The following is a 27698-nucleotide window of genomic DNA, read 5'->3' as shown; positions in this document are numbered from 1 at the left end:
TCGTCACCTCGTTTAAAAAAAGTTATTGTAAATGAGATCCCATTGTGATGTAATTGTGGAGTGGAACACGGGCATGGCAAGTTTTTTTAAGTGTTTTTTTTAAATGTCAATAACTTGTAAAATATACCATCAATCTGAATGAAACTTGTTTAATTGAGATCACAGGATAATGGTGAGTAAGGTAGTGCAAAAATGGTAGCGCTGTCATGTCTGTTTTTTGCGCAAATATAGATACGTACAAATATAGAAACAAGATAAGAGTTTTAGTAATATACTAGACCAAGTACAGACTAGTTGGGTCTGCTCCCCCAATGCACCCGTTCCCTACCCGTAGCCCCCAATTGCACTTGCCCTGCATGTTGCAATAGCAATTTGCCCTCCCCCTCCTGTGTGAAAAGTTCAGTGTTCCTGTCGCAACATTGGATCGAAGTGTGTTGGAAGTTGGCAGGAATGATTTTAACAGGAAAAATCCTGTGAAAGTTGTCAGGAATAATTTTAACTGTAAAAATCCTGTGAAAGTTGGCATTTTTAAATCTTTAATCGTCAATAACATGAAATATAGGATTAAATCTTCAGTGAAGCTGATCATTGCTAGCTGAGCCATTGTGACATCATCAGTGAAAGCTGGTAATTTTAAATTCAAAGTCTTTTGATGTTTTCATACCTTACTTACTTTTAATCAGTAATAAGTCGAGAAATAAAGCATACAATGTTCAGTGAAGGTGATCTCGGCCTCGAGGGGGAAAATGTCAATCAGAATATGTAAAAATGTAATCGTTACCACGTAGTGTTTTTGCGAACATGTAAAGACAAATCACATATACACACGTACAAGATCAGACTTTTAATGTATATACTAGACCAAGTGGGACCCATTGGGTCCCTGTCACACGGGAGGCCTGATCCCCCAACGCAATATTTCACCACAGACCCATAGCCCCCATCTGCGCTGATGTGGCAATAACTTGTAAAATATAAGATGAATGTGAACGCATCTCACTCTCCCTCTTCAGTCCCTCATTCCCCTCCATTATACTCTCCTCACCCTCCGCCAACCCTTCTCTGCTTCTTCCACTCACCCCCTCTCTCCTCCATTACCTCGCCATCCCACTTTCTACCCCTATCCTCCTCCATTGCCCCTCATTCCCCAGCACTCCCTCCTCCTCCTCTTCACCCTTCCTCTTCTTTCTCCTCTCCTCCTCCCCTCTGCACTCCCTCTCTCTACTTTTCCCTACCCTCAGTGACCCTCCCTCTCTGCTTCCCCACTCATCACCTGCTTTTTAAAAAGGGAGTTTTTGTAAATGATCCCATTGTGATGTCATTGTGGAGTGGAACACGTGACGGGCAGGGCAAGTTTTTAAAAGCGTTTTAAGTTTTAAATGTCAATAATTTGCAAAATATACCACCAATCTGAATGAAACTTGTTTAATTGAAATCACGGAACAATATTCCACCACTAACCATAGCCCCCAACCTGGGCAGGCGCGGCTCATTTCCCTTCATTCCCCCAACACTCCCTCCGCCACTTCACCCTCCCTCTTCTCTCCCTCCTACCCTAACCCCTCTCCCCTCCTTACCCCCCCTGTAAAGGAAAGCTCTCGCCAAGAATCTGATTAAAACGAATTTAAAAAAAAAATCTCACTCCCAACCTACCCCACTTGAGGTGAAAGCTGCTGATCCGTTAAAAGACTGGAAGACAGTTCACGGATAAGTTATGTAAATTAGATCCCATTGTGATGTCATAGCTCTGACACTGCTGAATCTTCATCAATCTGGATTTTGTAAAGCTAAAAATGTAAATAACGTAAAATATAACATCAATCTGAACGAAACTTGTTGAAAACACACCACAGGACAATTGTGAGTAAGGTGGTGCAAAAATTGTAGCACTCTCATGTAGTGTTTTGGCGTAATTTCTGGATCTCATTCACTCACACAAATAAAATGAGAGTTTTAGTAATATACTAGACTAAGTGGGACCCGTTGGGTCCCAGCATCACACGGGAGGGCTGGTCACCAACGCAATATTCCACCTCTCCACCAATTCCAATATTGCTCGCCAGTGGGGGGGCTGCCTGTTGCGCTAGTAGGGGTGTTGCGGGCCGAAGGTACTGGTTTCCAGAGGGCTAGTATAGAGATTGTGGGCTGAATGGATTCTTGGGCTGACATCCAACTGTTGCAACGATTTTAAAAGCCAAGCCAAGTCAAACAATTGGGCTGCAGCCACCTGAAAACCAAAATGCATTTTGTGAACACAAACGTGTTAAAAAGGTGAGGCAAACAATTGGGCTGCAGCCACCTGACAACCAAAATTCATTTTGTGAACACAAACTTGTTAAAAAAAAAAGGCGAGGCAAACAATTGGGCTGCAGCCATCTGACAACACAAATTCATTTTGTGAACACAAACTTGTTAAAAAGGAGAGGCAAACAATTGGGCTGTAGCCACCCGACAACCAAAATTCATTTTGTGAACACAAACTTTTAAAAAAGGCGAGGCAAACAATTGGGCTGCAGCCACCCGACAACCAAAATTCATTTTGTGAACACAATCTTTTTAAAAAGGCGAGGCAAACAATTGGGTTGCAGCCACTTTACAGCCGCATCGAGGGGACTCACCGTGGAGTAGACATGCGTTCAGTGTTACTCCGCAGCACAGAGAACCGTGACCCTCTCGCTTCCTGGGTCTGGCAGAGACTGAGTGAGGCGCTACACTTCAGGGTTTTAATAGTCCCTCCCCCTGCCGCCAGCAGGGGCAGCAGAGAGAATGGGGAATTTTAAAAAAACATTAATATCTCTCTGATTTTTCATCGATGGGAAAAATCCTCTGGTCCCGGAAGGCGGAGGGCGGCTCTGAGCGAGGTGGCCAAAAATGATGGCTGTAGGTGGCGACGTTCTCTCGGAAATCGCAGCACAGTGGGCCAAAAGCGGTCAAGATCAGAGATAGATAGATAGATAGATAGATAGATAGATAGATAGATAGATAGATTATAGTGTGTATAAAGACTGAAAAAAGAAAGCATATGTATTTCAATTTTTGGGCGTGGCCAAGCTCTGAAGAATTAAAGATATCATTAATCTGGACTGATATTTACAGTGATAAATTCGTAGCACTATAAAACAGTAAATAGGTTAAGATTAACACAAATGGCTGGAGTACCTCAGTGGCTCAGGCAGCATCCCTGGAGAAAATGAGGTGGGCCCTGAAAGGTAATCTGTCAATTTTCTCCAGAGATGCTGTCTGACCCACTGAGTTACTTCAGCATTTTGTATCGATCTTTGGTATACACCAGCATTGGCAGTTCCTTGTTAATGTATACTTGCATTATTTCAAAATAAAGCAGCTTGGTAAAACTATGTGAAATACACAGATGAATGCTAATTTAAGTAATGTGAGGTAATGGAAAATCATTTGGTTTGATTTGGAACAGTGAATATCAGAAGAGTATTGTTTGCCTTGGAAGGAATTGCAATGATGACACAGGATGAAGATACCAGTCACAAATGATCTGTGTAAATATGAGTTATAAAATATCTTGATCTTCACTAATATAATTATTAAAATTGACCATCAGGAAATATAAAATCAAGATACATCATTAGGAATAGAAACATAGAAATTAGGTGCAGGAGTAGGCCATTCGGCCCTTCGAGCCTGCACCGCCATTCAATATGATCATGGCTGATCATCCAACTCAGTATCCCGTACCTGCCTTCTCTCCATACCCCCTAATCCCCTTAGCCACAAGGGCCACATCTAATAAATTAGCTTAAAGTAAACCCAAGAAATGTATCTAGATGCATAAAAGATCCAGAAGTATTTATAATAGATATTGATACTCAAGAAAAATCCTGTAATCTGATAGTTCCCCATAGAGATCAGTGTTTTCACAATGCCTGATTATTGAATCACATTTATAAAATTAATAGAATTAAAATTTAAAGTGAAATTTTCTGATTAATGATGGTTAAAATTCTAGAAAAGCATTACAACCATAGGCCTGCAAAGTGGCAGCAGAGATTTCAGAGGAACAGAGGCCAACATTGATATTCATCATTAATCCCATGAAACATTCACTATTATCAGCTCTACTTACAGAACTGGAAATAAATGACTAATAAAAGTAACACCGAAATAGAACACAACAAATTTAAGGCACATCTCGAAGTATATATAGTTATTTTCATTTATTTACATTTTTCATCCCAGATACAACTGTTTATTATCAAAACAATTTAAAGTCAATCTTCAATAAAAATTGATACCTCAGCAATTTTTAGTTAAACAGTTCAAAACTTAATTGTCAATGAAAGAGCTGTATGAAATACACTATATTTTCTCTTAGTCAAATTATTTCAATTTCCTGTCTAATTTTCCAGTTTTCAGTGTTTCTGGCATATCAAAAAGTTTATGTTCCAACTGACAAACTTCATTATATAATGAGGAGAACTCTACTCCAAGCAGGAAAGAGAAAAGGTTCAGCACAAATCGATAACTACCAGGAAAGTACTTCATTTCAGTCTTGGTCAGGTGTCTGCAGGACCTGAATGGGGAAAAAACAATAATACATCAGAAAATGTTCGAAATTTCTTGATAATGTTCTGCAGAGTACTTAAAAAACAGAACTGATTTTTCTTAAACATTCTGGAATTACAATTGTAAATGACACTGTAAATAATCTGCCTCCCAATCCTACCACCAGCCCCTGTACCAATGTATGTGCTTTACTATCACATCCCAAAGCCAACCAAACTAAATGCACAAAAAACTGATCTAAAATTATTTTAAACTATACCCATTAAAAACGGATTTTAAGTAAGTAAAACGCTCGTAGTAAAAAGTGGAGATTTTCATGCTGCTAATCTGCTCTGGACATAATTAGTTCCCAGAGTTAAAAGTGAAAAAAATGACTGCTCATATCTTCATTTTTATCTAAATAACTTGATTTAAATAAATAAAATGTTTCAAGTCCTGATAAAAATCAATTCAATCTATAATTTCTAAGATTTTGGTAAATTACCCAAAGCAAATTAAATTGTGCGTCACAGATTGCAAGTTTGCTGTGGATAGCCCCTCGGGTACAATACAACTGGCATTTGGATTTCGACGATCAGGAGCTTAGCTTTATCAGGTATTTAATCAAACAATTATGAGATCCAAGGCCTTGGTGAGATAATGCCAGATGCAAATCACCCAGCTGTTTTGCATTACAGTTATGAATATTGTTTATGCATCCTATGGAAATTCTTCTTTAAAAATATATGTTTTGCAAACACTTTACTTTTTCACCCAACCTTCTGAATGAAAATAAATGAGAAAAATTGCATCATCTTTGTCCTCTCATTACTTATTGCTCCCATCCACACGTTACTCTAAACACGGATCTACAATTCTCTACTTCGTCATTCAAAATCAATTATGAAAGAACTAAATATGAATTAAACATTTATTCCTAATCGGCTCTTTAACTACCTGTAACCAGATCCAGGTTAAACAGTACAATTTGCCTAACTATCATCTCCCTTACCTTCCTTACAAAAAAACGATCCAATTCATTTGTTTTAGTCTAAAGGCGGATAACAACCAATTCACTCTTTGCCAATTACTTTCCAGGTGCGGCTAGCAAGGTTAACAGATTGTGTAGTAAAGAATTGCAGGTGCTGGTTTAAACCAAAGATAGACACAACATGCCGGAGTAACTCAGCAGGACAGGCAGCATCTCTGGAGAGAAGGAATGGGTGATGTTTCGGGTCGAGACCCTTCTTATCAGATTGATATTCTACCAATTCTGTCTGGTGGGTGCAGTTGAGGAGGGGAGGAAATTTTAGAATAACTATCTGATAAATGACTTGGATGTGGATGTGAAATGCAACATCAGCAACTTTGAGGATGAAATGAAGATTGGCAGACTGATTGATAATACGGAATGTAGTACAGAACTATTCAGAGTGCTGCAGTAACTCAGCGGGTCAGGCAGCAACCTTGGAGGGCTTCGATAGGTGATGTTTTGGGTCGGGACCATTCTTCAGATTGATTGGGGGTTTTTTTGGGGGGGGGAGCTAGAGGAGAAGCCTGGCAAGCAATAGGTCAGGTGTGGGGAGGGGGTTGGTGCTTGCTTGGCAGATTGTTGGACAAAGGCCAGAGATGAAAAGACAGGTGTGAAGATACTTAAAAGCATTTGTACATACATAATTTGTACATGTTATTTGAATAGGAACAAAAATAGTCTTGAACCATTTCCCTACATTTATTTTATGTGAAGGGTCTCAACCCAAAACATCACCCATTCCTTCTCTCCTAATATAAAGTGGCTTGCAAAAGTATTCATACCCCTTGAACTTTTCCACATGTTGTCACGTTACAACCACAAACGTAAATGTATTTTATTGGGATTTTACGTGATAGACCAACACAAAGTGGCGCATAATTGTGAAGTGGAAGAAAAATGATACATGGTTTTCAAATTTTTTTACAAATAAAAAACTGAAAAGTGTGGCGTGCAAAAGTATTCAGCCCCCGAGTCAATACTTTGTAGAACCACCTTTCGCTTCAAATACAGCTGCGTCTTTTGGGGTATGTCTCTACCAGCGTTGCACATCTAGAGACTGAAATTTTTGCCCATTTTCCTTTGCAAAATAGCTCAAGATCAGTCAGATTGGATGGAGAGCGTCTGTGAACAGCAATTTTCAAGTCTTGCCAGAGATTCACATTTGGATTTAGGTCTGGACTTTGACTGGGCCATTCTAACACATGAATTTGCTTTGATCTAAACCATTCCATTGTAGCTCTGGCTGTATGTTTAGGGTTGTTGTCCTGCTGGAAGGTGAACCTCCGCCCCAGTCTCAAGTCTTTTGCAGACTCTAACAGGTTTTCTTCCAAGATTGCCCTGTATTTGGCTCCATCCATCTTCCCATCAACTCTGACCAGCTTCTCTGTCCCTGCTGAAGAAAAGCATCCCCACAGCATGATGCTGCCACCACCACGTTTCACAGTGGGGATGGTGTGTTCAGGGTGATGTGCAGTGTTAGTTTTCCGCCACATATAGCGTTTTGCATTTAGGCCAAAAACTTCAATTTTGGTCTCATCTGACCAGAGCACCTTCCTCCACATGTTTGCTGTGTCCCCCACATGGCTTGTGGCAAACTGCAAACGGGACTTCTTATGGCTTTTTTTCAACAATGGCTTTCTTCTTGCCACTCTTCCATAAAGGCCCGATTTGTGTAGTGCACTACTAATAGTTGTCCTGTGGACAGATTCTCCCACCTGAGCTGTGGATCTCTGCAGCTCCTTCAGAGTTACCATGGGCCTCTTGGCTGCTTCTCTGATCAATGCTTTCCTTGCCGGGCCTGTCAGTTTAGGTGGACGGCCATGTCTTGGTAGGTTTGCAGTTGTGCCATACTCATTTTCGGATGATGGATTGAACAGTGCTCCGTGAGATGTTCAAAGCTTGGGATATTTTTTTATAACCTAACCCTGCTTTAAACTTCTCCACAACTTTATCAGTGACCTGTCTGGTGTGTTCCTTGGGCTTCATGATGCTGTTTGTTCACTAATGTTCTCTAACAAACCTCTGAGGCCTTCACAGAACAGCTGTATTTATACTGAGATTAGATTACACACAAGTGGACTCTATTTACTAATTAAGTGACTTCTGAAGGCAATTGGTTGCACTGGATTTTATTTAGGGGTATCAGAGTAAAGGGGGCTGAATACTTTTGCATGCCACACTTTTCAGTTTTTTATTTGTAAAAAAATTTGAAAACCATGTATCATTTTCCTTCCACTTCACAATTATGCACCACTTTGTGTTGGTCTATCACATAAAATCCCAATAAAATACATTTACATTTGTGGTTGTAACGTGACAAAAATGTGGAAAAGTTCAACGGGTATGAATACTTTTGCAAGCCACTGTAAACTAATATTTAATGTCTGCTTCATTTGGTTTATTTCTTCAAATTTGCTTTGTTTATTAGTTGGAAAATATTTCTAGTATTTTTTAAGAAAGCGTTCCATTTAATATGACTAAGTGTGGGGTGTTCCACTGGGAAGTCAAATATATGGAAATATACAATCAGTGCAAGACCCTAACAGCATTGATGTACAGATAGATGTTGGAGTCCAAGTCCTTGGAAGTAGCAACACACATGGATAGAGTAGTAAAGAAGGTGTATGGTCAGAATGGGGAGGTTTAAATGAGATTTGTGAGCAAGTTTTTTTTAACACACTGGTGAATGCCTGGAACACGATGCCACATGGTGGTGGGGGAAGCAGATACAATAGTTCTTTTTAAAGGAGATTTTTTAGGCAAGCACATGGATATGCAGAGAATGGAGGGGTATGGATTATGCCCAGGTGGAAGAGATAAGGTTGATTTAGCATTATGTCCGGCGTAGATATTGTGGGCTGAAGGACCTGTTCCCCTGCTGTATTGTTCTATATTCTGAATGATACATGTTAAGGCACCAGGTAAAAGTTGTCAATGTGAAAGTATTTCAATTAATAGTAAACTGTGCAATATCTACATTATAAGCCACTTAAAAGGTGTATCATGATATTTAGCTTCACAAAATTGATTATTAATAACGTGATCTAAATTTCAAACATATTTGACCTGTTCATTTGAAGTTTCAAGAATGCACAACATTAGGTGTTGCAGTGAAACAAAGCTCACATTATTGTAATTTAACTACTCTTTGCACCAACTGTAACTGTGTCAAGTGATCTTTCTTGACCTTAAACACAACATACTTGATGCACAGAAATTTTTCCGCCCAACACTTGAAGAGGTAACAGAGAAGTACATATCTGTCCCATTCATTGTATTTTTACATACATTAAAACATTGATCACTAAAATGAAAATATTTGTCTATGAGCAGGAGGTGCAATCACTTAATTTTTTGATTAGTTAATTATGCCAGGCCTAGATACACTATTTGTTAAACGGAAGTGTCATTTGATTTATTAATGAGGTCATTTTGCAGGGAATAAAATTACTCAAGCTCTACACTGCAAGAGTTCACACTAAGATGTGCATGACTCGTACAAAATTCAACTTACCACGAAAAATGCACCTGTGAACGAGACAATGTAATTCAACACTACATTTACTTATTCATCTGCCATACAAGAAGGCGCGGTGAAGAGTCAAGCATGCGCAACATGACACAAAATACCAACTTTGCAAGTACTAAAATGGATTATCCAAAATTTTTCCAAGCATAAATCAAGCACACACTTATAAATATCTTTAATCACAGACAAGAATAACTATGATTTTAATTTCACTCCATATTTTTTGAAGAAGTCAATATTATAAATAGAAATTGAAAGTGTTAATTCAGGCAGCATCTGTAGAAAATAAAACAACATTTCAGATCAAAGCCATTTCATTTGAAGTCTAGAAATGTTAATTGTTTTTCTTTTTCAAATATACTGTTTGACTTGCTCAGCTTTCCTATCATTTTCTGTTCTACTATAGCATTATACTGTCCCTGCTGTATGGAAAATGTTGAATTATACTTCAGCTTATTTTACTTTCTTGAGGACAAATTGCTTTACTCAGAGGACTGCAACATTTTGGAATTCAATATCTAAGATGACTGTGACTAATTGATTATCTTAAAGCCAAGGTAAATCGATTTTTGAACAATAAGGGAATCATAAGTAGGCACGTCATGCCTGCTCTGCCATTCAATAAGATCAAAGTTGATTTTCTTCATTACCTTTTAACTGCACCACCTCTGCATCCATCATGTTGTACAGGGTCTTGGTGATTGCGTACAGTTTTGGTCTCCTAATCTGATAAAATACATTCTTGCCATAGAGGGAGTACAGAGAAGGTTCACCAGACTGCTTCCTGGGATGTCAGGACTTTCACATGAAGAAAGACTGGGTAGACTCGGCTTGTACTCGCTAGAATTTAGAAGATTGAGGGGGGATCTTATAGAAACGTACAAAATTCTTAAGGGGTTGGACAGGCTAGATGCAAGAAGATTGTTCCCAATGTTGGGGAAGTCCAGAACAAGGGGTCACAGTTTAAGGATAAGGGGGAAATCTTTTAGGACCGAGATGAGAAAAACATTTTTCACACAGAGGAAGGTGAATCTCTGGAGTTCTCTGCCACAGAAGGTAGTTGAGGCCAGTTCATTGGATATATTTAAGAGGGAGTTAGATGTGGCCCTTGTGGCTAAAGGGGTCAGGGGGTATGGAGAGAAGGCAGGTACGGGATACTGAGTTGGATGATCAGCCATGATCATATTGAATCCAGTTGCAGGCTCGAATGGCCGAATGGCCTACTCCTGCACCTAATTTCTATGTTTCTAAAAGTCTTATCCAGTTTCTATCTTGAAAATGCTCAGTGATTAAACATCCATAATCTTCTTTGTTGGAACATTCTAAAGATTAAATACCATCTCCTTACTTTATTTCTGCGACGTCTGGGACTAGATGCTTCAGTTGAAAGCACCAATCACTCAAATCCTATCAACCCTGCAACAATGTTATTTATTTCAATGAGATAATCACTCTTTTTCTACAGTCTTATGAATATACGCTCAAGTCCACTTGATATCTTCTTAAATATTCCTCAAATCTTAGTATATCCTCTCCACCACTCTCTTCCAAAAATCAATCTGGCAAATGTTTGCTGCCCGCCACTATTGGAATTATATTCCAGGCGTGGTCTCATGCCGTATAATTTATAAGGTATCTTGATCTTTGTACTCAAATCCTCATATTCACTTGCTGCCCAATACATTGCCATTCAGAGGTTGTGTGCAAGGAGGCTCGGGTCGGGTTGCAGTTTCTATCAAAGTTAAATTCAGGATATGGTGACTAAATTTTTCAATGATTGTATTGTTTTTGGAATAAAATTATATACTTCTCATTGCAGATTTTCAGACAGGTGAGCCAGTAGCGTTGATTGACATTTACAATCTTTTCACTTTTTTCATTATCATATCCAACAAGGCTGTCTTCATGAAAGCTCTGTCTCTCCAGGCTGCTTTGCTTCCCAATGAAGCAGAAACTGGAAGGTTCTCTCTTTTCAAATGCTGGCTGGGAAGTAAGTTTAACAAATTGTTTCGTAAGACTGTGGATAATGCCTAGAATTAAAGAGGTATAATAAAAAATAAAATTAGAAGGTAGCAAGTCTACAATTTATTTTATAAGCTTTAGCGTCTCAATATTAGCTAACTTTGAGATTATGAAGTCAATTTTCAGTTCAACAAGGTGTCAATGGCCTCTCTGCCATCTCACATCAGTTTCCAATGCATCCTCCAATGATGGGTTGATCAGCTCCCTCCAATGGCTGCTGAGCAATTATACTGCATGACATGTCTGAGTTAAACAGAACAACATTGCTCACCAGTTCATTGAACTCTTAACCAGAACATCAACTGGGGCATGAAGATCTATCCTTTTAAGTAAGAGTTTGTTTGAAGAGATGGGAGAAGCAATCTAGAAGTTGATGGATAAATCATCTAGTATACCCTTTCTTGAATGGTATTTTGCTAATAGACTATTGATAACAACATGTATATGGATATTAGCTGTAGATAACAGTTCTACTGAAGTTCTGGAGCCTTTCTTTGTGTATTATCACATCTGTGTTCACTACTTGTGTTCAGTTATCAGGCAAGATATCAAGTAGCTGCCTGTGCCTGGTGAAGAAAATCTAGGAGGCACTAGCTCCTTCGTTATTGTGTTGAAAACTGTAAAAAAAAAGCTTCAAATCAGTTATATCACATCATACCTTTAATTTACTATACAACCCATACAACCTAAAGAATGTCCCCAGCAAAATTAATTAACTAATACATTTTAAAAATTGAGTTTTCCCCTTCGTCAATCAGAGGATCATTACAAGAATGATCCCAGGAATGAGTGGGTGAACATATGATAAGCAATTGACGGCAATGGACCTTTAGAAGAATGAGGGGGGGACCACATTGAAACATACAGAATAGTGAAAGGCTTGGATAGAGTGAATGTGGAGAGGATGTTTCCACTAGTGGGAAAGTCTAAGACTAGAGGTCATAGCCTTAGAATTAAAGGATGTTCTTTTAGCAAGGAATGAGGAGGGATTTCTTTAGTCAGAGGGTGGTGAATCTATGGAATTCTTTGCTACAGAAGGCTGTGGAGGCAAAGTCAGTGGATAAAGTTAAGGCAGAGATAGATATATTCTTGATTAGTACGGATGTCAGAGGTTATGAGGAGAAGGAAGGAGAATGGGGTTAGGAGGGAGAGATGGATCAGCCATGATTGAATGGCAGAGTAGACTTGTTAGGCCGAATTCTACTCCCTATTACTTATGAACATATGAACCACTTTTGCGCTAAAAGTTCTAAAAGTATCTGGCCAGCAATAAACCATACATTTCAGTAGAATACCCATATATTTAGCGATCCAAAACTCTGCTTTAAATTTTGAGAAATGCCTTGCATTTCTGATTATTCATAATTTGTTTAATTAATCTGATGATTATAACCTCATAATAATTCCCGATTAATTAAGTTGCTTTGCATGTCCATATGGATTGTAATATCACTGCAGTGAATTTCTGATTATCTCTCACTTGAACCTACAATTTTTCAATTTTTTCTCATTAACTTCTTGCAGAAATAACATGCTATTTACTTAACAATCATCTTGCCAACAGCATTCAACTAGTATTTTTTTCTAACAGTTACTTTGTCTTATATTAATTTCCAACTAATGAAAATGAAAACAAATCTTCAATTGCCAAAAACCAAATATAAAATGGAAAATGCTGAAGAAGTCAGCAGGCCAGGCAACATCTGTGGAAATAAAACCTTTTTTATATTGAAGACCTATTATCTGAATGGCTTGTTGAAGCTTCTGGTATTTCATGCTTCTATTTCCTTTCCAGCTCAATAGATTTCGACAACTTAGTTGATGACTGGTCATCATTCAAGTTCAAGTGAGTTTATTGCCATGTGTCCCTGATAGGACAATGAAATTCTTGCTTTACTTCAGCACAACAGAACATAGTAGCCATTCAGCAAAATTAATCACCAATTTAGAAATATTTTGCTAGAATCTAGAAATCTCTTGTAGGGATCACAACACATTATATATGAGCTCCAATCCACTGAGCACACAGAATTTAAATAGGCATATCAGCTATTGGAAATTTAGCACAGATAGAGTAACTTCCTCTAGGTGCACAGGGCACGACTTTTCTCACATCTTTTGACCCATAGCCAAATATTTACATTTTCTCCAGTGAATTGATCAGACTATGTATATTGAACTGATTAAGAAACATTTGAAAATTGAAAATTAACAGAAGCCAAGATCATTTTTCAAAAGAAAAAATGTCCATAAATAACAATGAAGAAGGGTCTTGACCCGAAACGTCACCCATTCCTTCTTTCCACAGATGCTGCCTGTCCCGCTGAGTTAGTCCAGCATTAAAGTCTATCTTAACTGAGAAAATAAATCCACCTACGTTTCCTTTTGTGGACTACTGCTTGGTTCTTTATGGAAAAAAGTGGTTTTTCACACTTCCACAGGTACCTGTAAAACAAAACAAGTTCAAGTTCACATTTATTGTCACATGCACCAATTAAGGTGCAGTGATATTTGAGTTGCCATACAGCCATATAATTTAAAATGAACACAATACACAATACATTTAATATAAACATCAACCACAGTGGAATCAACATTCCTCAATGTGATGGAAGGTAAATGAAGTTCAGTCATCTTCCTCCTTTGTTCATCCGTGGTGGTCGGGGCTTTTGAACCCTCGTGCGTCGTGCTCGTGCATCCCTCGGCCGATGCCCCCACAGCCCTTACCGTGGATGCCTCGGTCGGCGGCGTTTTGGAACAGTCGGTTAACGGCCGTTGGCGGCCTCTCGCCTTCTTTAGCTGTCACCTGAGCACTGCTACAGCGCTTTCGACTGGGAGTTGCTCGCCTTACACCTCACAGTGCGGCACTTCCGGCACTTCCTCGAGGGCCTTTCGTTCATAACCTTCACAGACCACAAACCTCTCACTTTGCTTTCGCGAAGGTTTCAGATCCTTGGTCTGCCCGGCAGCTGTGCCAGCTGGCGGCTTTTTTGGCGTATACAACAAACATCTGACACATCGCCGGGAAATGCAGCCCAGTGGCGGATACTTCGTCCCGTCCGGCAACTGCAGCCATGCTTAACATGTATTCAGGAATACACGAGTTATGTGCACTAGACGTGTTTATTCTCTCCAATACAGCTCCCTACTCCCTCGAGGTCACGGGCGTTGCCCGGCCTTAAATACCAACTCAGGTACCGACCCAGTGACTAGCGCCTCCCACACCAAGACATCACCCTCCAGAGCTGATGGTTCGTTGTGCCTTGGGTTGCCACCAGGTGCCGCCACATGATTTCCCCCCCCCGGGATGGTGGACGCCCGTGACTGGGTGGTTGAGCCACATGGACTGGCTCACTCAGGTCCAAGTGGGCTGGTTTCAAACACGAGCCACAGACACCGTTTCATGTCGGCCTCCCATGTCCAAATCAAATGTAGTAGGCCCGTACCGCAGCACGCAAAAGGGACCTTCATACGGGCGCTGCAAGAGCGACCTGTGGGAGTCACTGCGAAGAAAAACGTATGGGCAGCCCATCAGCGGCAGTGGCACATGGGAAGGGGCCACTCCATGAGGCAACGTTGGGATGGGAGACAGGGCGCCGACCCTCTCCCGCAAGCGAATCAGCATCGATGACGGGGGTTCCTGGGACCCATCAGCGGCAGGGACAAACTCCCCGGGGACGGTGAGCACCATACACCAACTCCACGGAGGACGATGACAGAACCTCCTTGGGGGCCGTCCGAATCCCCAACAGGACCCATATCAGTTCTGTGACTACACCTCAAAAATAAAATGCTTCATTTGGTCATGGCAGATGGACATAAACGTATGTTTTGATTGATGATAACAGGAATGGAATCTTTCAAGGGTGCCTTCAGAATGATCGCATCCTAATGATTCCTCTGAGTAGGTCATTAGACTAATGAAATAAACTGGCTGAGGAAGAATGCAAGACGAGAGCCCCATAGGAATGTGGAGTAGTCACTGTGGTGGATGTTCATGTTAAAATGTATTTTGTGTGTTCTGTTGCTTTTTATTCGTATGACTGTATGGCAAATCAAATTCCTAGTATGTTGCAAAACATACCTGGCTAATAAAAGTATGATTATGATTAGGATAATCTACAGCTATTATGAAAGATGATTTTTTTTAAAGTGGGGAAAAGGATATAGTCTTCACAGATGAATTAATTTCTACAAATGATTATAAAACATAACTGAGGATACTGAATAATTCAAAAGATCAAAAATAAAACCTCTGCAGGTTTCTAGGTTTATGCCCCCTCCCACGTCTATGTCCCATCTCTGGTGTCCTTTTCATTCTGCATGCATTGACAGAACTTTTAGTTTTATATATCTTACCTAATGTTTAAATAACAATTATAACCTAATCCATACAACTCTAATTTTTGATATAAATTTTAGTGTGCTTACAAGCATGTAATCCAATTGCATCGCTTTTACACACACAGATCAGAAATTAGAACACTGTTAATGATTTTTTTTTAAACTCTGAATTTCCTCATGAACAAATGAACTGTTCAGCATTTTTTCTATAAAAGCATTAATTGATTGTGTACCTGGCTTTCTGCTCGTCCGCTTTCTTTTCACTTTCATCCAAACAGCTTTTCATTACTTTATACCATTTGCTGAACCGAAAGTGCTTAATGTCTAACCAGAAAACAAGCCATGAAAGAAATAAAACAGTTATATTGAAAATCTTGCCATGATTGACTATGTATTTTCAACATTCTGATTTTATTTTGAACCACTAAAGCATCATTGGTACATTAAAAGAAAAACATACTTGCAACAGATGGATTGCTCTTTAAAGGGGTCAATCTAGATTTAATGAGTCAATTGCCTTCCTCTGTACTATACTATCCACTGACCAGAATATAAAACCAAAAAAAAAAGTACAGCAGAAAGAATGAACATATCTTACAACAAATAGCACAAAATACCTTCATGGTTTTGCTTGTTTAGCTCCTCTGCTCTGTCAGATAGCAACCTGTTAAATGGTACAAAATTACAAGACAGTTTTTAAAAATCAGTCCTTTGCAACCTTTACAATAGTTTATAATAGGCATTAAGTGACTTACCATTCATGTTTGTCATCTAGCACAAACAGCAGTTTCAGGGTAATCACAATCACGGCTGCAGCCTGAATTTCATAATTGATTGACTTTGCCCCTCTCGCCAATGGATGAAAGGTCAGATAGTTCACCTCACCAATGCCCATTTTCTTCACCAATCTTTGTGTCCAAATATGCATACTCTCTGGTTTGAGGAAACCAATAAAAAAAAACTTACTTTAATTGGAAGGAATTCTTAAAACTACATAGGAAATTGTCCATATTTTCCTTTAACTTTATCCTTGTGAAGCCAGTTTGAGTCAACACTCCCACCTCATACATCAGCCATTCCAGTTTAATTCAATGTTTATAAATAAACGTTAATATGTGGCAAGATTTATTTTAATCTCCAGAATATGAATTGCTTGATTAGTTAACAATTTGTGACAGCCAAATAGTATTAATGAATGTAAACATCAATGGACATAAATGTGAAATGGCTGATGTTAACTATTCTTTACAGTTTGAACAAAATAGATTGATTCAATAAGCGGTGGTCACTGTAAAGTTAGATTAATATTATGTTAGTGAATATTCTGGTAGTCACAATTGTAATGATTTAATGGTGTGGAAAAACAAGAGATTTACTTCCTTAAACAATAATTGCCATGTGGAATGTCTCATCATGTATCTTGTAATGGACTCGTATATACTCGTTTAAGAGATGACATAGATGAGAACCTATTGTACTTGTCCCCTTTATACAATCCTCAACCCAATAACATTTAAGATTAATTGGTATAGCTATTAATTGGTACATCTATTTTATTTATCAGGTAACAATATTGTATTTTCAAAATACTGTCTTTCACAGTGTTTGTAATAGAATAATATTAGGAAGTTAATACAGGATGGAATGAAAGTTAATGCAACTCAGAAATTCTGTGGTTTCAAATACCTTCCTAATGTCTTACTACCCCATTAATGTTAGTGGTAATTGAAATACTCTGTTTTTGTCGACATTGGTTTTTTGCCACAAATATGCCTAACATTTGCTCTTCTATCTACTTCAGTTTGCAAATCTATAAAATATTTCCAACAATGCGTTACCTCCTTTTTTTGCACTTTAGTTCAAACTATAAAACATCCTTTGACAACATAGAAACATAGAAATTAGGTGCAGGAGTAGGCCCTTCGAGCCTGCACCGCCATTCAATATGATCATGGCTGATCATCCAACTCAGTGTCCCGTACCTGCCTTCCCTCCAAACCCTCTGATCCCCTTAGCCACAAGGGCCACATCTAACTCCCTCTTAAATATACAAATGAACTGGCCTCGACTACCCTCTGTGGCAGAGAGTTCCAGAGATTCACCACTCTCTGTGTGAAAAAAGTTCTTCTCATCTCGGTTTTAAAGGATTTCCCCCTTATCCTTAAGCTGTGACCCCTTGTCCTGGACTTCCCCAACATCGGGAGCAATCTTCCTGCATCTAGCCTGTCCAACCCCTTAAGAATTTTGTAAGTTTCTATAAGATCCCCTCTCAATCTCCTAAATTCTAGAGAGTATAAACCAAGTCTATCCAGTCTTTCTTTATAAGACAGTCCTGACATCCCAGGAATCAGTCTGGTGAACCTTCTCTGCACTCCCTCTATGGCAATAATGTCCTTCCTCAGATTTGGAGACCAAAACTGTACGCAATACTCCAGGTGTGGTCTCACCAAGACCCTGTACAACTGCAGTAGAACCTCCCTGCTCCTATACTCAAATCCTTTTGCTATGAAAGCTAACATACCATTCGCTTTCTTCACTGCCTGCTGCACCTGCATGCCTACTTTCAATGACTGGTGTCCCATGACACCCAGGTCTCGCTGCATCTCCCCTTTTTCCTAGTCGGCCACCATTTAGATAATAGTCTGCTTTCCTGTTTTTGCCACCAAAATGGATAACCTCACATTTATCCACATTATACTGCATCTGCCAAACATTTGCCCACTCACCCAGCCCATCCAAGTCACCTTGCAGTCTCCTAGCATCATCCTCACAGCTAACACTGCCCCCCAGCTTAGTGTCATCCGCAAACTTAGAGATATTGCCTTCAATTCCCTCATCCAGATCATTAATATATATTGTAAATAGCTGGGGTCCCAGCACTGAGCCTTGCGGTACCCCACTAGTCACTGCCTGCCATTGTGAAAAGGACCCGTTTACTCCTATTCTTTGCTTCCTGTTTGCCAGCCAGTTCTCTATCCACATCAATACTGAACCCCCAATGCCGTGTGCTTTAAGTTTGTATACTAATCTCTTATGTGGGACCTTGTCAAAAGCCTTCTGGAAGTCCAGATACACCACATCCACTGGTTCTCCCCTATCCACGCTACTAGTTACATCCTCAAAAAATTCTATAAGATTCGTCAGACATGATTTACCTTTTGTAAATCCATGCTAACTTTATCCAATGATTTCACCACTTTCCAAATGTGCTGCTATCCCATCTTTAATAACTGACTCTAGCAGTTTCCCCACTACCGATGTTAGACTAACTGGTCTGTAATTCCCCATTTTCTCTCTCCCTCCCTTCTTAAAAAGTGGGGTTACGTTTGCCACCCTGCCAATCCTCAGGAACTACTCCAGAATCTAAAGAGTTTTGAAAGATTATTACTAATGCATCCACTATTTCTAGAGCTACTTCCTTAAGTACTCTGTGATGCAGCCTATCTGGCCCCGGGGATTTATCAGCCTTTAATCCATTCAATTTACCCAACACCACTTCCCGACTAACCTGGATTTCACTCAATTCCTCCAACTCCTTTGACCTTTCTAACATGTTTTGCCTCAGTTGTACCTTCTTTAAAATCAATAATGCCACCTCTCCTTCCCTTATGTTGTTCTTCCTATTTCAGTTGAAAACTCTGGACACAAACATATATTTGCATTCCTGTCTCTCTTCCCCTACCCCCCTCACCCAACTCAAATAATATTTAAGTTAGTATATCATGTTTCCAATTTAAATAGTAAAGACTTTCACTATTGTTTTCAGCTATACTAGTTTTAAGTAGTTTGCAATGGTTTACCTGGCAAGTTAGCTGCTAACAAATATTTGATACAGAGCAAATTTGGATGGAGGAAACATTTCTCAGTTATTTCAGGAAACTGAGGCATATCCAAAAATTCAGCAAGTTGGCGCATTTTCCTTTGGATCTCATCATACGATGGAATAGACTGCAACATATAAAATCAACATAAAAGAATCTTAAATAAGCATAACAGCAACAACATTGAAAAGGTATTCTGAAGAACCACATAGAAGGGTAATCAACAATAGGACTTTTGTGGCTGTGAACATTAATTATAGTTACTGCTATTTAATCCACACAAGATCATATGTAGACAAAGGAACTTGAAATTCAAACCAATGACAGAACTATACTCAAGTAATTAGGTATTCAAAATAATCACATGGCTTTTAATCTCCCTTTTCATTCCCTTCAATTTGTAAAATGTCCTTTTATATTTCACTTTTGGAACATGTCCATTCAAAACCAGTCGGTTTCAAAGATGGCTGCAGTGTGAAATGGAGATTTCCCTGTAATGAACTGCCCCTCAGAAATCTTCTATATTACTAAATCTCTGATCTTGAACGCTTTTGGCCCACTGTGCTGCGATTTCCGACAGAACGCCGCCACCTACGGCTGTCATTCTTGGCCACCTCGCTCAGAGCCCCTCTCCGCCTTACGGGTGCGAAGGATTTTTCCCATCAATGAAAAATCAGAGAGATATTAATGTTTTTTTAAAAATCACCATTCCCTCTGCTGCCCCTGCTGAAGGGACGGGGAGGGACTATAAAACCAGGAAGTGGTGTGCCTCACAATCTCTGCAAGATAGATGAAGCCAAGGGTCACGTCTCTCTGAACTCTGAATAACACTGAACAAATGTCTACACAACTGTGAGTACTCTTAATGTGGTTTGAAAATGAAAATATGGTTTGTTTGAAGTAAAAAGGCACTGCCTGCAAATAGTTGTTTGGGTGCTTTGGCTTGAAGTTGAAAGGCACTACTTACTGCAAATGGTGGGTTGGGAGCTTTGGTTTAATGTTGAAAGGCACTACTTACTGCAAATGGTGGTTTGGGAGCTTTGACTTGAAGTTGAAAGGCACTACTTACTGCAAATGGTGGCGGGTGATTTGCTTGAAGTTGAAAAGCACTACTTACTTGCACATGGTGGCTTGGGTGCTTTGGCGAAGTTGAAAGGCATTTCTTACTGCAAATGGTGGCTTGGGTGCTTTGGCTTGAAGTTGAAAGGCACTACTAACTGCAAATGGTGGAGTGGGAGCTTTGGCTTGGAGTTTAAAAAAATCACCATTCTATCTGCTGCACCTGCTGGAGGGAGGGGGAGGGTCTATAAAACCAGGAAGTGGCATCCCTCACTCAGTCTCTACAAGATGGATGAAGCCAAGGGTCACATCGCTATGAGCTCTGAATAACACTGAACAAATGTCTACACAACTGAGTACCCTTAATGTGGTTTGAAAATGAAAATATGGTTTGTTTGAAGTAAAAAGGCACTGCCTGCAACTGGTTGTTTGGGTGTTTTGGCTTGGGGTTGAAAGGCACTACTTACTGCAAATGGTGGCTCGGGAGCTTTGGTTTAAAGTTGAAAAGCACTACTTACTGCAAATAGTGGCCTGGGAGCTTTGGCTTGAAGTTGAAAGGCACTGAAAATGGTGGCTTGGGTGTATTGCCTTGAAGTTGAAAGGCACTACCTACTGCAAATGGTGGCTTGGGAGCTTTGGCTTGAAGTTGAAAGGCACTACTTACTGCAAATGGTGGTGGGTGATTTGCTTGAAGTTGAAAGGCACTACTTACTGCACATGGGTGGGTGCTTTGGCTTGAAGTTAAAAGGCACTACTGCAAATGCACTTACTCCCTGTTTGCACTGTATATTGATTTAAGATAAAATGCTACCACTTACGGCTGTGATTTTTGGCCATCTTACTCAGTCCCCCCTCTGTTTAGCAGGTACAGAGAATTCTTCCCATCAATGAAAAATAAAAGTGTTATTAGTGTTTAAAAAATGTTGAGAATCTCTCTCCTGTCAATCATGCCCTGAAAGCCACACTTTTTCCGGTGGGAGAGGGAGGGATTATAAAACCCAGAAGTGTGGGTGTGGCTCAGTCTCTGCATAATGGGGGAGGGAGAGGTCATGATTCTATCTGAGCTGTGAATCAACTGAACACACTGAATGTCTACTGAACTGTGAGTTTGGTGTTTTGTGTGGTTTTATGGTGGTTTCACCCTGCATGAAATGGTATGAAGCTGCATTTGAATTTGGTGGCCTTCGACCCTGCTTGAAGTGGAATGAAACTGCACTTGAATTTGGCGGCCTTGCATCCTGCTTGAAGTGGTATGAAACTGCACTGAATTTGGTGGCCTTGCACCCTGCTGAAAGTGGTATGAAACTGCACTTGAATTTGGTGGCCATGGATCCAGCTTGAAGTGGTATGAAACTACACTTGAATTTGGTGGCTTTGCACCCTGCTTGAAGTGGTTGGAAACTGCACTTGAATCCGATGGCCTTGCACCCTGCTCACAGTGGTAAGAAACTGCACTTGAATTTGGTGGCCTTGCACCCTGCTTGAAATGGTAGGAACATGGATTTGAATTTGGTGACCTTGCACCCTGCTTGAAATGGAATTTCAAGGAATAGTCATGAGTCAACTGCCAGCCCACCAGCCGTGAGTTAGCTGCCAGCAGATCAGGCTTGAGGGACTGAGCTGCCACCCCAAGAACCCATACCAGCACTCCAGAAAGCCCCCCCCCCACTGGCCACCAATATTGGAATTGGTGGAGTGGTGGAATATTGCTTCGGGGGACCAGCCCTCCCGTGTGAACATGGGACCCAACGGGTCCCACTTAGTCTAGTATATACTATGAATACCATAGAGTGATACCTAATAAGCATAATGGTGCAGGAATTTGAAAATCACTTATCTCTCACCTACTCACTGGACGATCAGTCTAGGTCATACTTTAGGCATGAGAAGAGAAGCTATTATTGATAATTGTCTGACTACTACAAATGCAAAATTAAATGAGTGCTGTCCCACCCAGTAAGATGGTGATAGAGAGGCATTGTAAGAGGATAGTGTGGTTAACCATGTCATTTAACTTCAAATAGACATACCTGTGATATCTGCTGTTTGATCCATATTTTCCAAAAACCTATTTATAGTAATTGGGTTGTTATTGGTTTATTATGGTCAAGTGTACATGCAGAGAAAAACTTTATTTTGCATACTCTCCATGCAAGTCATACCATACACGGGTAGAATTAAACCATTTGCACGCACAAGAAGTAGAACAAACAGAAAATTAAACATAAAATAGTGTTCATCTATAGAGAAAGTCCAGGCAAAAACAATGTAGGGGCTGCAATACAGTACATTGGGAGCTCTGTTGAATGGTCCTGGATCTAAAACATATTAGACTCAAAATCCCTCAAACTCCATTGCATAGCATACTTTCATGCGGAAGTGCTTCCTTGCATTTCAGATTCAGATTCATTTATTATGCAAGTCGTTCCTATTCTTTAAAATGGTCCAATAATCATACTGGACTTTTACTTGTTGAATAAATCCAGTAGCTTTAAATCAAAATAACCCTACACATGTTTGTCATATATGTTTTACTACAAAATCCAAACACTAAACCCCAAATTCTTAAAAGAGCAATTGCTGGCCATAAACACCTCAGATTTTGTGTATCTCATGTATTTTCAGTGGAAAACCATTCATTTACTATAATCTTTATCCATATATATTTGTAGTACTGCCCAGACCAGTTAGAACAAATGTTCTAATCACATGCAAAAACCAGGGACTGAAATCTAACACTTTTCTTGTGATATAAATACTCTACCAGACATAAGATAGTGTGCAGCAAGGCTATAGTGCATGATCTACTCTTGGAACATCACCTTAGTATTAGCAGCACTTTCTTCTATTTAGGAAGATGTTTGTCTTTACCTGTACTTGAAAGATGCGGATGTCTGGTCCATAAAGTTTCATCTCTTCAGGAAAATACTGGAAAGCATTTATATATGGTAACTGCAGCTCTGAAACAAACCTATTATTTAGAAAAAAATGCATGTTGAAAAACAAAAAGTTAAATTAAATTTCAGAATGGCACGGAAGTTGTGGTTCCTCAATAAATGTTTATTTCACTTAAAATATGGCAGAACTGATTTCATTGGCATTGCAAGCTGCTTAAAAAGGGCAAAAGTTCCCCAGATCCTTAAAAAGGGCAAATTTTCCTTCAATTTTCAACCACCTATATCTTGACATGCACTGTTAATCAAATTAATACCAAATTTACATAGGAAGGAGTTAAGGAAGTAGCAAATCCAGTCACAAAACATACTTCAATTTGAAAAACTTGGACCCAAAGAGAAAAATCTTTAATCAAAATCGATCGAAAAATAAATATGCTCTTGTGGAGCAACTGAGCAAGACTAGTAGCCAATGGCCATAGTAAAATGGCTTTCAATCACATTGGGTTCAGTGACCTTGGAGGCCCCTGACCAAAAGAGCTAGTTCAGGTTATTTTCAGTCCTTACTAACTCCCTGAAAGACAGACACAACATTTTGTGCAATGGATCGGAGGCTTTCACCCATTGGTTTTATGAATAAAATATTCCAAAGCCCAAATAACCTTGCCAGCTTGAAAAATCAAAGCTTTGTTTAACTGGGACTCAGTGTATGATCAGAAACTACAAGTGTGGCATATGCACTGTATGGCACCAGTTAGGACATCGGCCAGCAATCTGATGCTCTAATTTAGAGAGGATCCAAAATGGAAGGCAGCAAGGAGAGCATTGAGCAGTTGGGTCTAGTGGTAAAAGTCATACAATGTAGGCTCTGCACAAAGATTTGCCGACTCTGCACAACAGTAAACTTCAATCTGACAATTGAGAAATCTAATGATGTGGATTCTAGCTCACTGGGAACTGGAATTCCCACCTTTCCTTTCACTTTTCATGGCTGCAGTTCCCCTGCTCGTTTGAAAACTGTGTGGTTTATTTCCCCTTGTTCCCTTTACACATACCACGATAACTGGAAAAAGCATTAGTCTTTAAAGGTACACAAAAAATCTGGAGAAACTCAGTGGGTGCAGCAGCATCTATGGAGCGAAGGAAACGGGCAACGTTTCGGGCCGAAACCCTTCTTCAGTCTATTGTGCAACATCTTAAAAACTGTAGTATTAATTAGAATTACATGCCAAAGTTCCTAGTATGACAAATGAACGGATTAAAATATCATTAATCTGTCACATTAGGGACTCGGCTAGGTACAGTGGAGTTTAGAAGGAAGAGGAAACTGCTTTTGCAAGCAGATGATGTACTTCTACGCACCCATTGAGAATGTTTTGCATGTGACTATCACATTTTAAAATGACAGATGATTATGGAAATATACACATTTGCAAAAGTCAATTCGGCTTTTGAGATCGTACAAAAACAATTCAGTTGAAAGATAATGCATTTTCCAAGCAGAATTATACCTTTTGTATTACCTTTGTCCTAAGGAAAGTGTATTTTATACTGAGAATAAATAAGCATGATCCATTACTTTACAAAACCTCAACATTTACCTATTAATGTGAAACATTTAATACATTGAAATAATAATATGAATAAAGGTCACTCTCATTGACTTACTGTAGGAGATCAGAAAGAGTAATTGATTCTCTGAGCCACAACAGTGCCAAATAACAAAATGCCAGTGTCATAGGCATAGACATCAGTAATCTCTTACTATGTGCAGCACGTACATGTAGGCTGCCATCAACAGATCCGGATAGTATTGATGATGTTTCGTCCTCTAACAAAGAAATGCATGAGAATATTTATGTACTTTTTGAAAACATCAAATAAAATGTTCTCCCCATTACATCTTCCCTAACAATTCTTCACTACCTTTATGAAAAGATGATGGTCACCCTCAATACCACACCAAAGGTGAAACTGTGAACAGCACAATTCAAGATAACATTATCTATCTTATCATGCCTCGTGATGGGGCACCAACCGTCTTGTACTCTAACATAATAAAAGCACATTGTGTGCATTATGAATTTATTGATTCAATCATCATCTCCTGTCCCACAGAAAAAAAATACTTGTTGGAAACACAAGAAACTGCAGATGCTGGAATCTTGTGCAAAATACAAGGTGCATCAGATAGAGGAAGTGTCTAGACCCAAAATGTCGCCTGTCCATTTCTCTCCAAAGATGCTGCCTGATCCTCTAGCAATTTGTTTTGTGCACAATAACAACGTAGAATTCATCTTACTCTATGTTTCTTTGTCCACCCCACTCAATTGAACAGCCAGGTTATATTGAAAATGTGTGGAAGACTGAGCTACTAATGACCAACACTACCACCATTCACTCTCAGTGCTTCTTGCAACTGACAGCAACTCTAGGATTGGAACATATTTGTTCAAAGAGGGAAATTCAGAGCAAAAAACACAAAGTACTGGATTAACTCAATGGGTCAAGCAACAGCTCTGGCGAACATGAATAGGCAATGTTTTGGGTCGAGACACTTCTACAAACAGATTGCAATGGGGAAGAGAAAGCTGGATGAGAGGTGATGGTGGGACAAATCTGGGTAAGTGATAAGTGGATACAGGTGAGGACCGGTTTGATCTGGCATAGATGAAAAGTAGATAAAAGGTTATGAGAAGCAGAGAATATGCATGAATTCTGAGGCCAAGAGGGGATGTAGGGAGAAGGGGATAGGGGTGCCAGTCCTTGGCCTGCCAGTCCCTTTGCAATTAGTAAGCTCACCAGTGCTCTCTTTCTTCTTAATGATGTTCCAAACAGTTGATTTTGGTAAGCCTAAGGTTTGGCTGATATCTCTAACAGTTTTATTCTTGTTTCTCAGTGTCATAATGGCTTCTTTGACTCTCGCTGGCACAACTTTGGTCCTCATGTTAATAAACGGCAATAAAAGTTTCCAAAGGTGATGGAAAGAGTGGAGGAAAGACTAGGTGCTGAGAGACAATAGACAATAGACATTAAGTGCAGGAGTAGGCCATTAGGCCCTTTGAGCCAGCACTACCATTCAATGTGATCATGGCTGAACATCCACAATCAGTACCCCGTTCCTGCCTTCTCCCCATATTCCTTGACTCCACTATCTTTAAGAGCTCTGTCTAGCTCTCTCTTGAATGCATCCAGAGAGCCAACCTCCACCACCATCTGAGGCAGGGAATTCCACAGACTCACAGCTCTGTGTGAAAATGTTTTTCCTCATCTCCGTTCTAAATGGCTTACCCCTTATAATTAAACTGTGGCCCCTGGTTCTGGACTCCCCCAACATCAGGAACATGTTTCCTGCCTCTAGCGTGTCCAAACCCTTAATAATCTTATGTTTCAAAAAGATACCCTCTCATCCTTCTAAATTCCAGAGTATACAACCCCAGCCGCTCCATTCTATCAACGTGACAGTCCCACCATCCCGGGAATTAGCCTGGTGAACCTGCGTTGGAACTGCAGAAGGACCTCTTTGCTCCTACACTCATCTCCTCTTGTTATGAAGGTCAACATGCTAATTGCTTTCTTCACTGCCTGCTGTACCTGCATGCTTACTTTTATTGACTGATGAACAAGGACCCCCAGAACCCGTTGTACTTCCCCTTTTCCCAACTTGACTCCATTTAGATAATAAAATATTACAAGAACTATCTCATACCTGCATTTCTGAATGAATCTGAATGACTGTTGTCTTGACTGGCACTTTCAGAATTATTTTCAGACAATGAAAATCCGTGCAAGGATGATGTGTCTGTATCAGTATCAAATCCTGACGAGCTCAAACCGACTTCCGAATTCTGTATTTAGATGGAAATAGACATGAAAGAAAATTAGAAAATTGTTCCTTTTTTAAATAATTAAATTCCCATCCAGATTGGATAAAATAAAATGTGACTATCCTTCCTCTTAGGAGGACTCCAATCTATTCTAAATTTTGATGATTTGAAATATTAACCGTTTTACTTATCTACTTCCTAATATGCTGAGTGCTTTCCACTTTTTCTGTTCTTACATTACATGGCTGAATAAAACAAACAATTCTATTAAAATGTCACGTTCCTCAAGAAAAAAGCCCATGGATAAAAACTGGACCCCACATGGTGTACTCCACCCACAGGAGGCCCTGCTGTGGCTATTCCAAGAGGTGGGGTGGTAGCCAGGTGCGAGAAACAGATATTCAAGTAAATATTGGTGGCCTCATTCAAATGAATGAGATCAAACTAGATTTACTTGCCATGGGGAGGGAAGAAGAAAGGAAGAGGAAGAGCCAGAGGGCTGAGGGAGAGCTGAGAAGGGGATGAGACAGCAAGGGCTACCGGAAATTGGAGAAGTCAATGTTCAAGCCGCTGGGGTGCAGACTGCCCAAGCGGAATATGAGGTGCTACTCCTCCAATTTCCGGTGGTGCTCACTCTGGCCATGGAGGCCCAGG

The 27698-nt window shown here is 39.8% G+C and overlaps 1 protein-coding gene across 1 annotated transcript in view; it reads right to left on the bottom strand.

Moving 5' to 3' along the window:
• Window positions 1-4166: 4166 nt before the first annotated feature.
• Window positions 4167-27698, bottom strand: part of taf1b (TATA box binding protein (Tbp)-associated factor, RNA polymerase I, B) — a 58829-nt gene continuing 35297 nt past the window's right edge. The window contains exons 6-15 of the mRNA XM_055635298.1: window positions 26927-27065; window positions 24886-25048; window positions 23195-23294; window positions 19244-19391; window positions 16199-16376; window positions 16061-16107; window positions 15677-15767; window positions 13477-13544; window positions 10885-11107; window positions 4167-4543 (exon numbers count right to left, since the gene is read on the bottom strand). Of these exons, the coding sequence (XP_055491273.1) occupies window positions 4351-4543; window positions 10885-11107; window positions 13477-13544; window positions 15677-15767; window positions 16061-16107; window positions 16199-16376; window positions 19244-19391; window positions 23195-23294; window positions 24886-25048; window positions 26927-27065 (1350 nt within the window). The 3' untranslated portion in view covers window positions 4167-4350. The remainder of the gene's footprint in view (window positions 4544-10884; window positions 11108-13476; window positions 13545-15676; window positions 15768-16060; window positions 16108-16198; window positions 16377-19243; window positions 19392-23194; window positions 23295-24885; window positions 25049-26926; window positions 27066-27698) is intronic.

This window comes from Leucoraja erinacea, chromosome 5, assembly GCF_028641065.1.
Source record: "Leucoraja erinacea ecotype New England chromosome 5, Leri_hhj_1, whole genome shotgun sequence".
Taxonomy (NCBI): Eukaryota; Metazoa; Chordata; class Chondrichthyes; order Rajiformes; family Rajidae; genus Leucoraja; species Leucoraja erinaceus.
The sequence above is the reverse complement of the archived record's forward strand: the minus strand, read 5'-3'. Positions and strand labels throughout refer to the sequence as shown.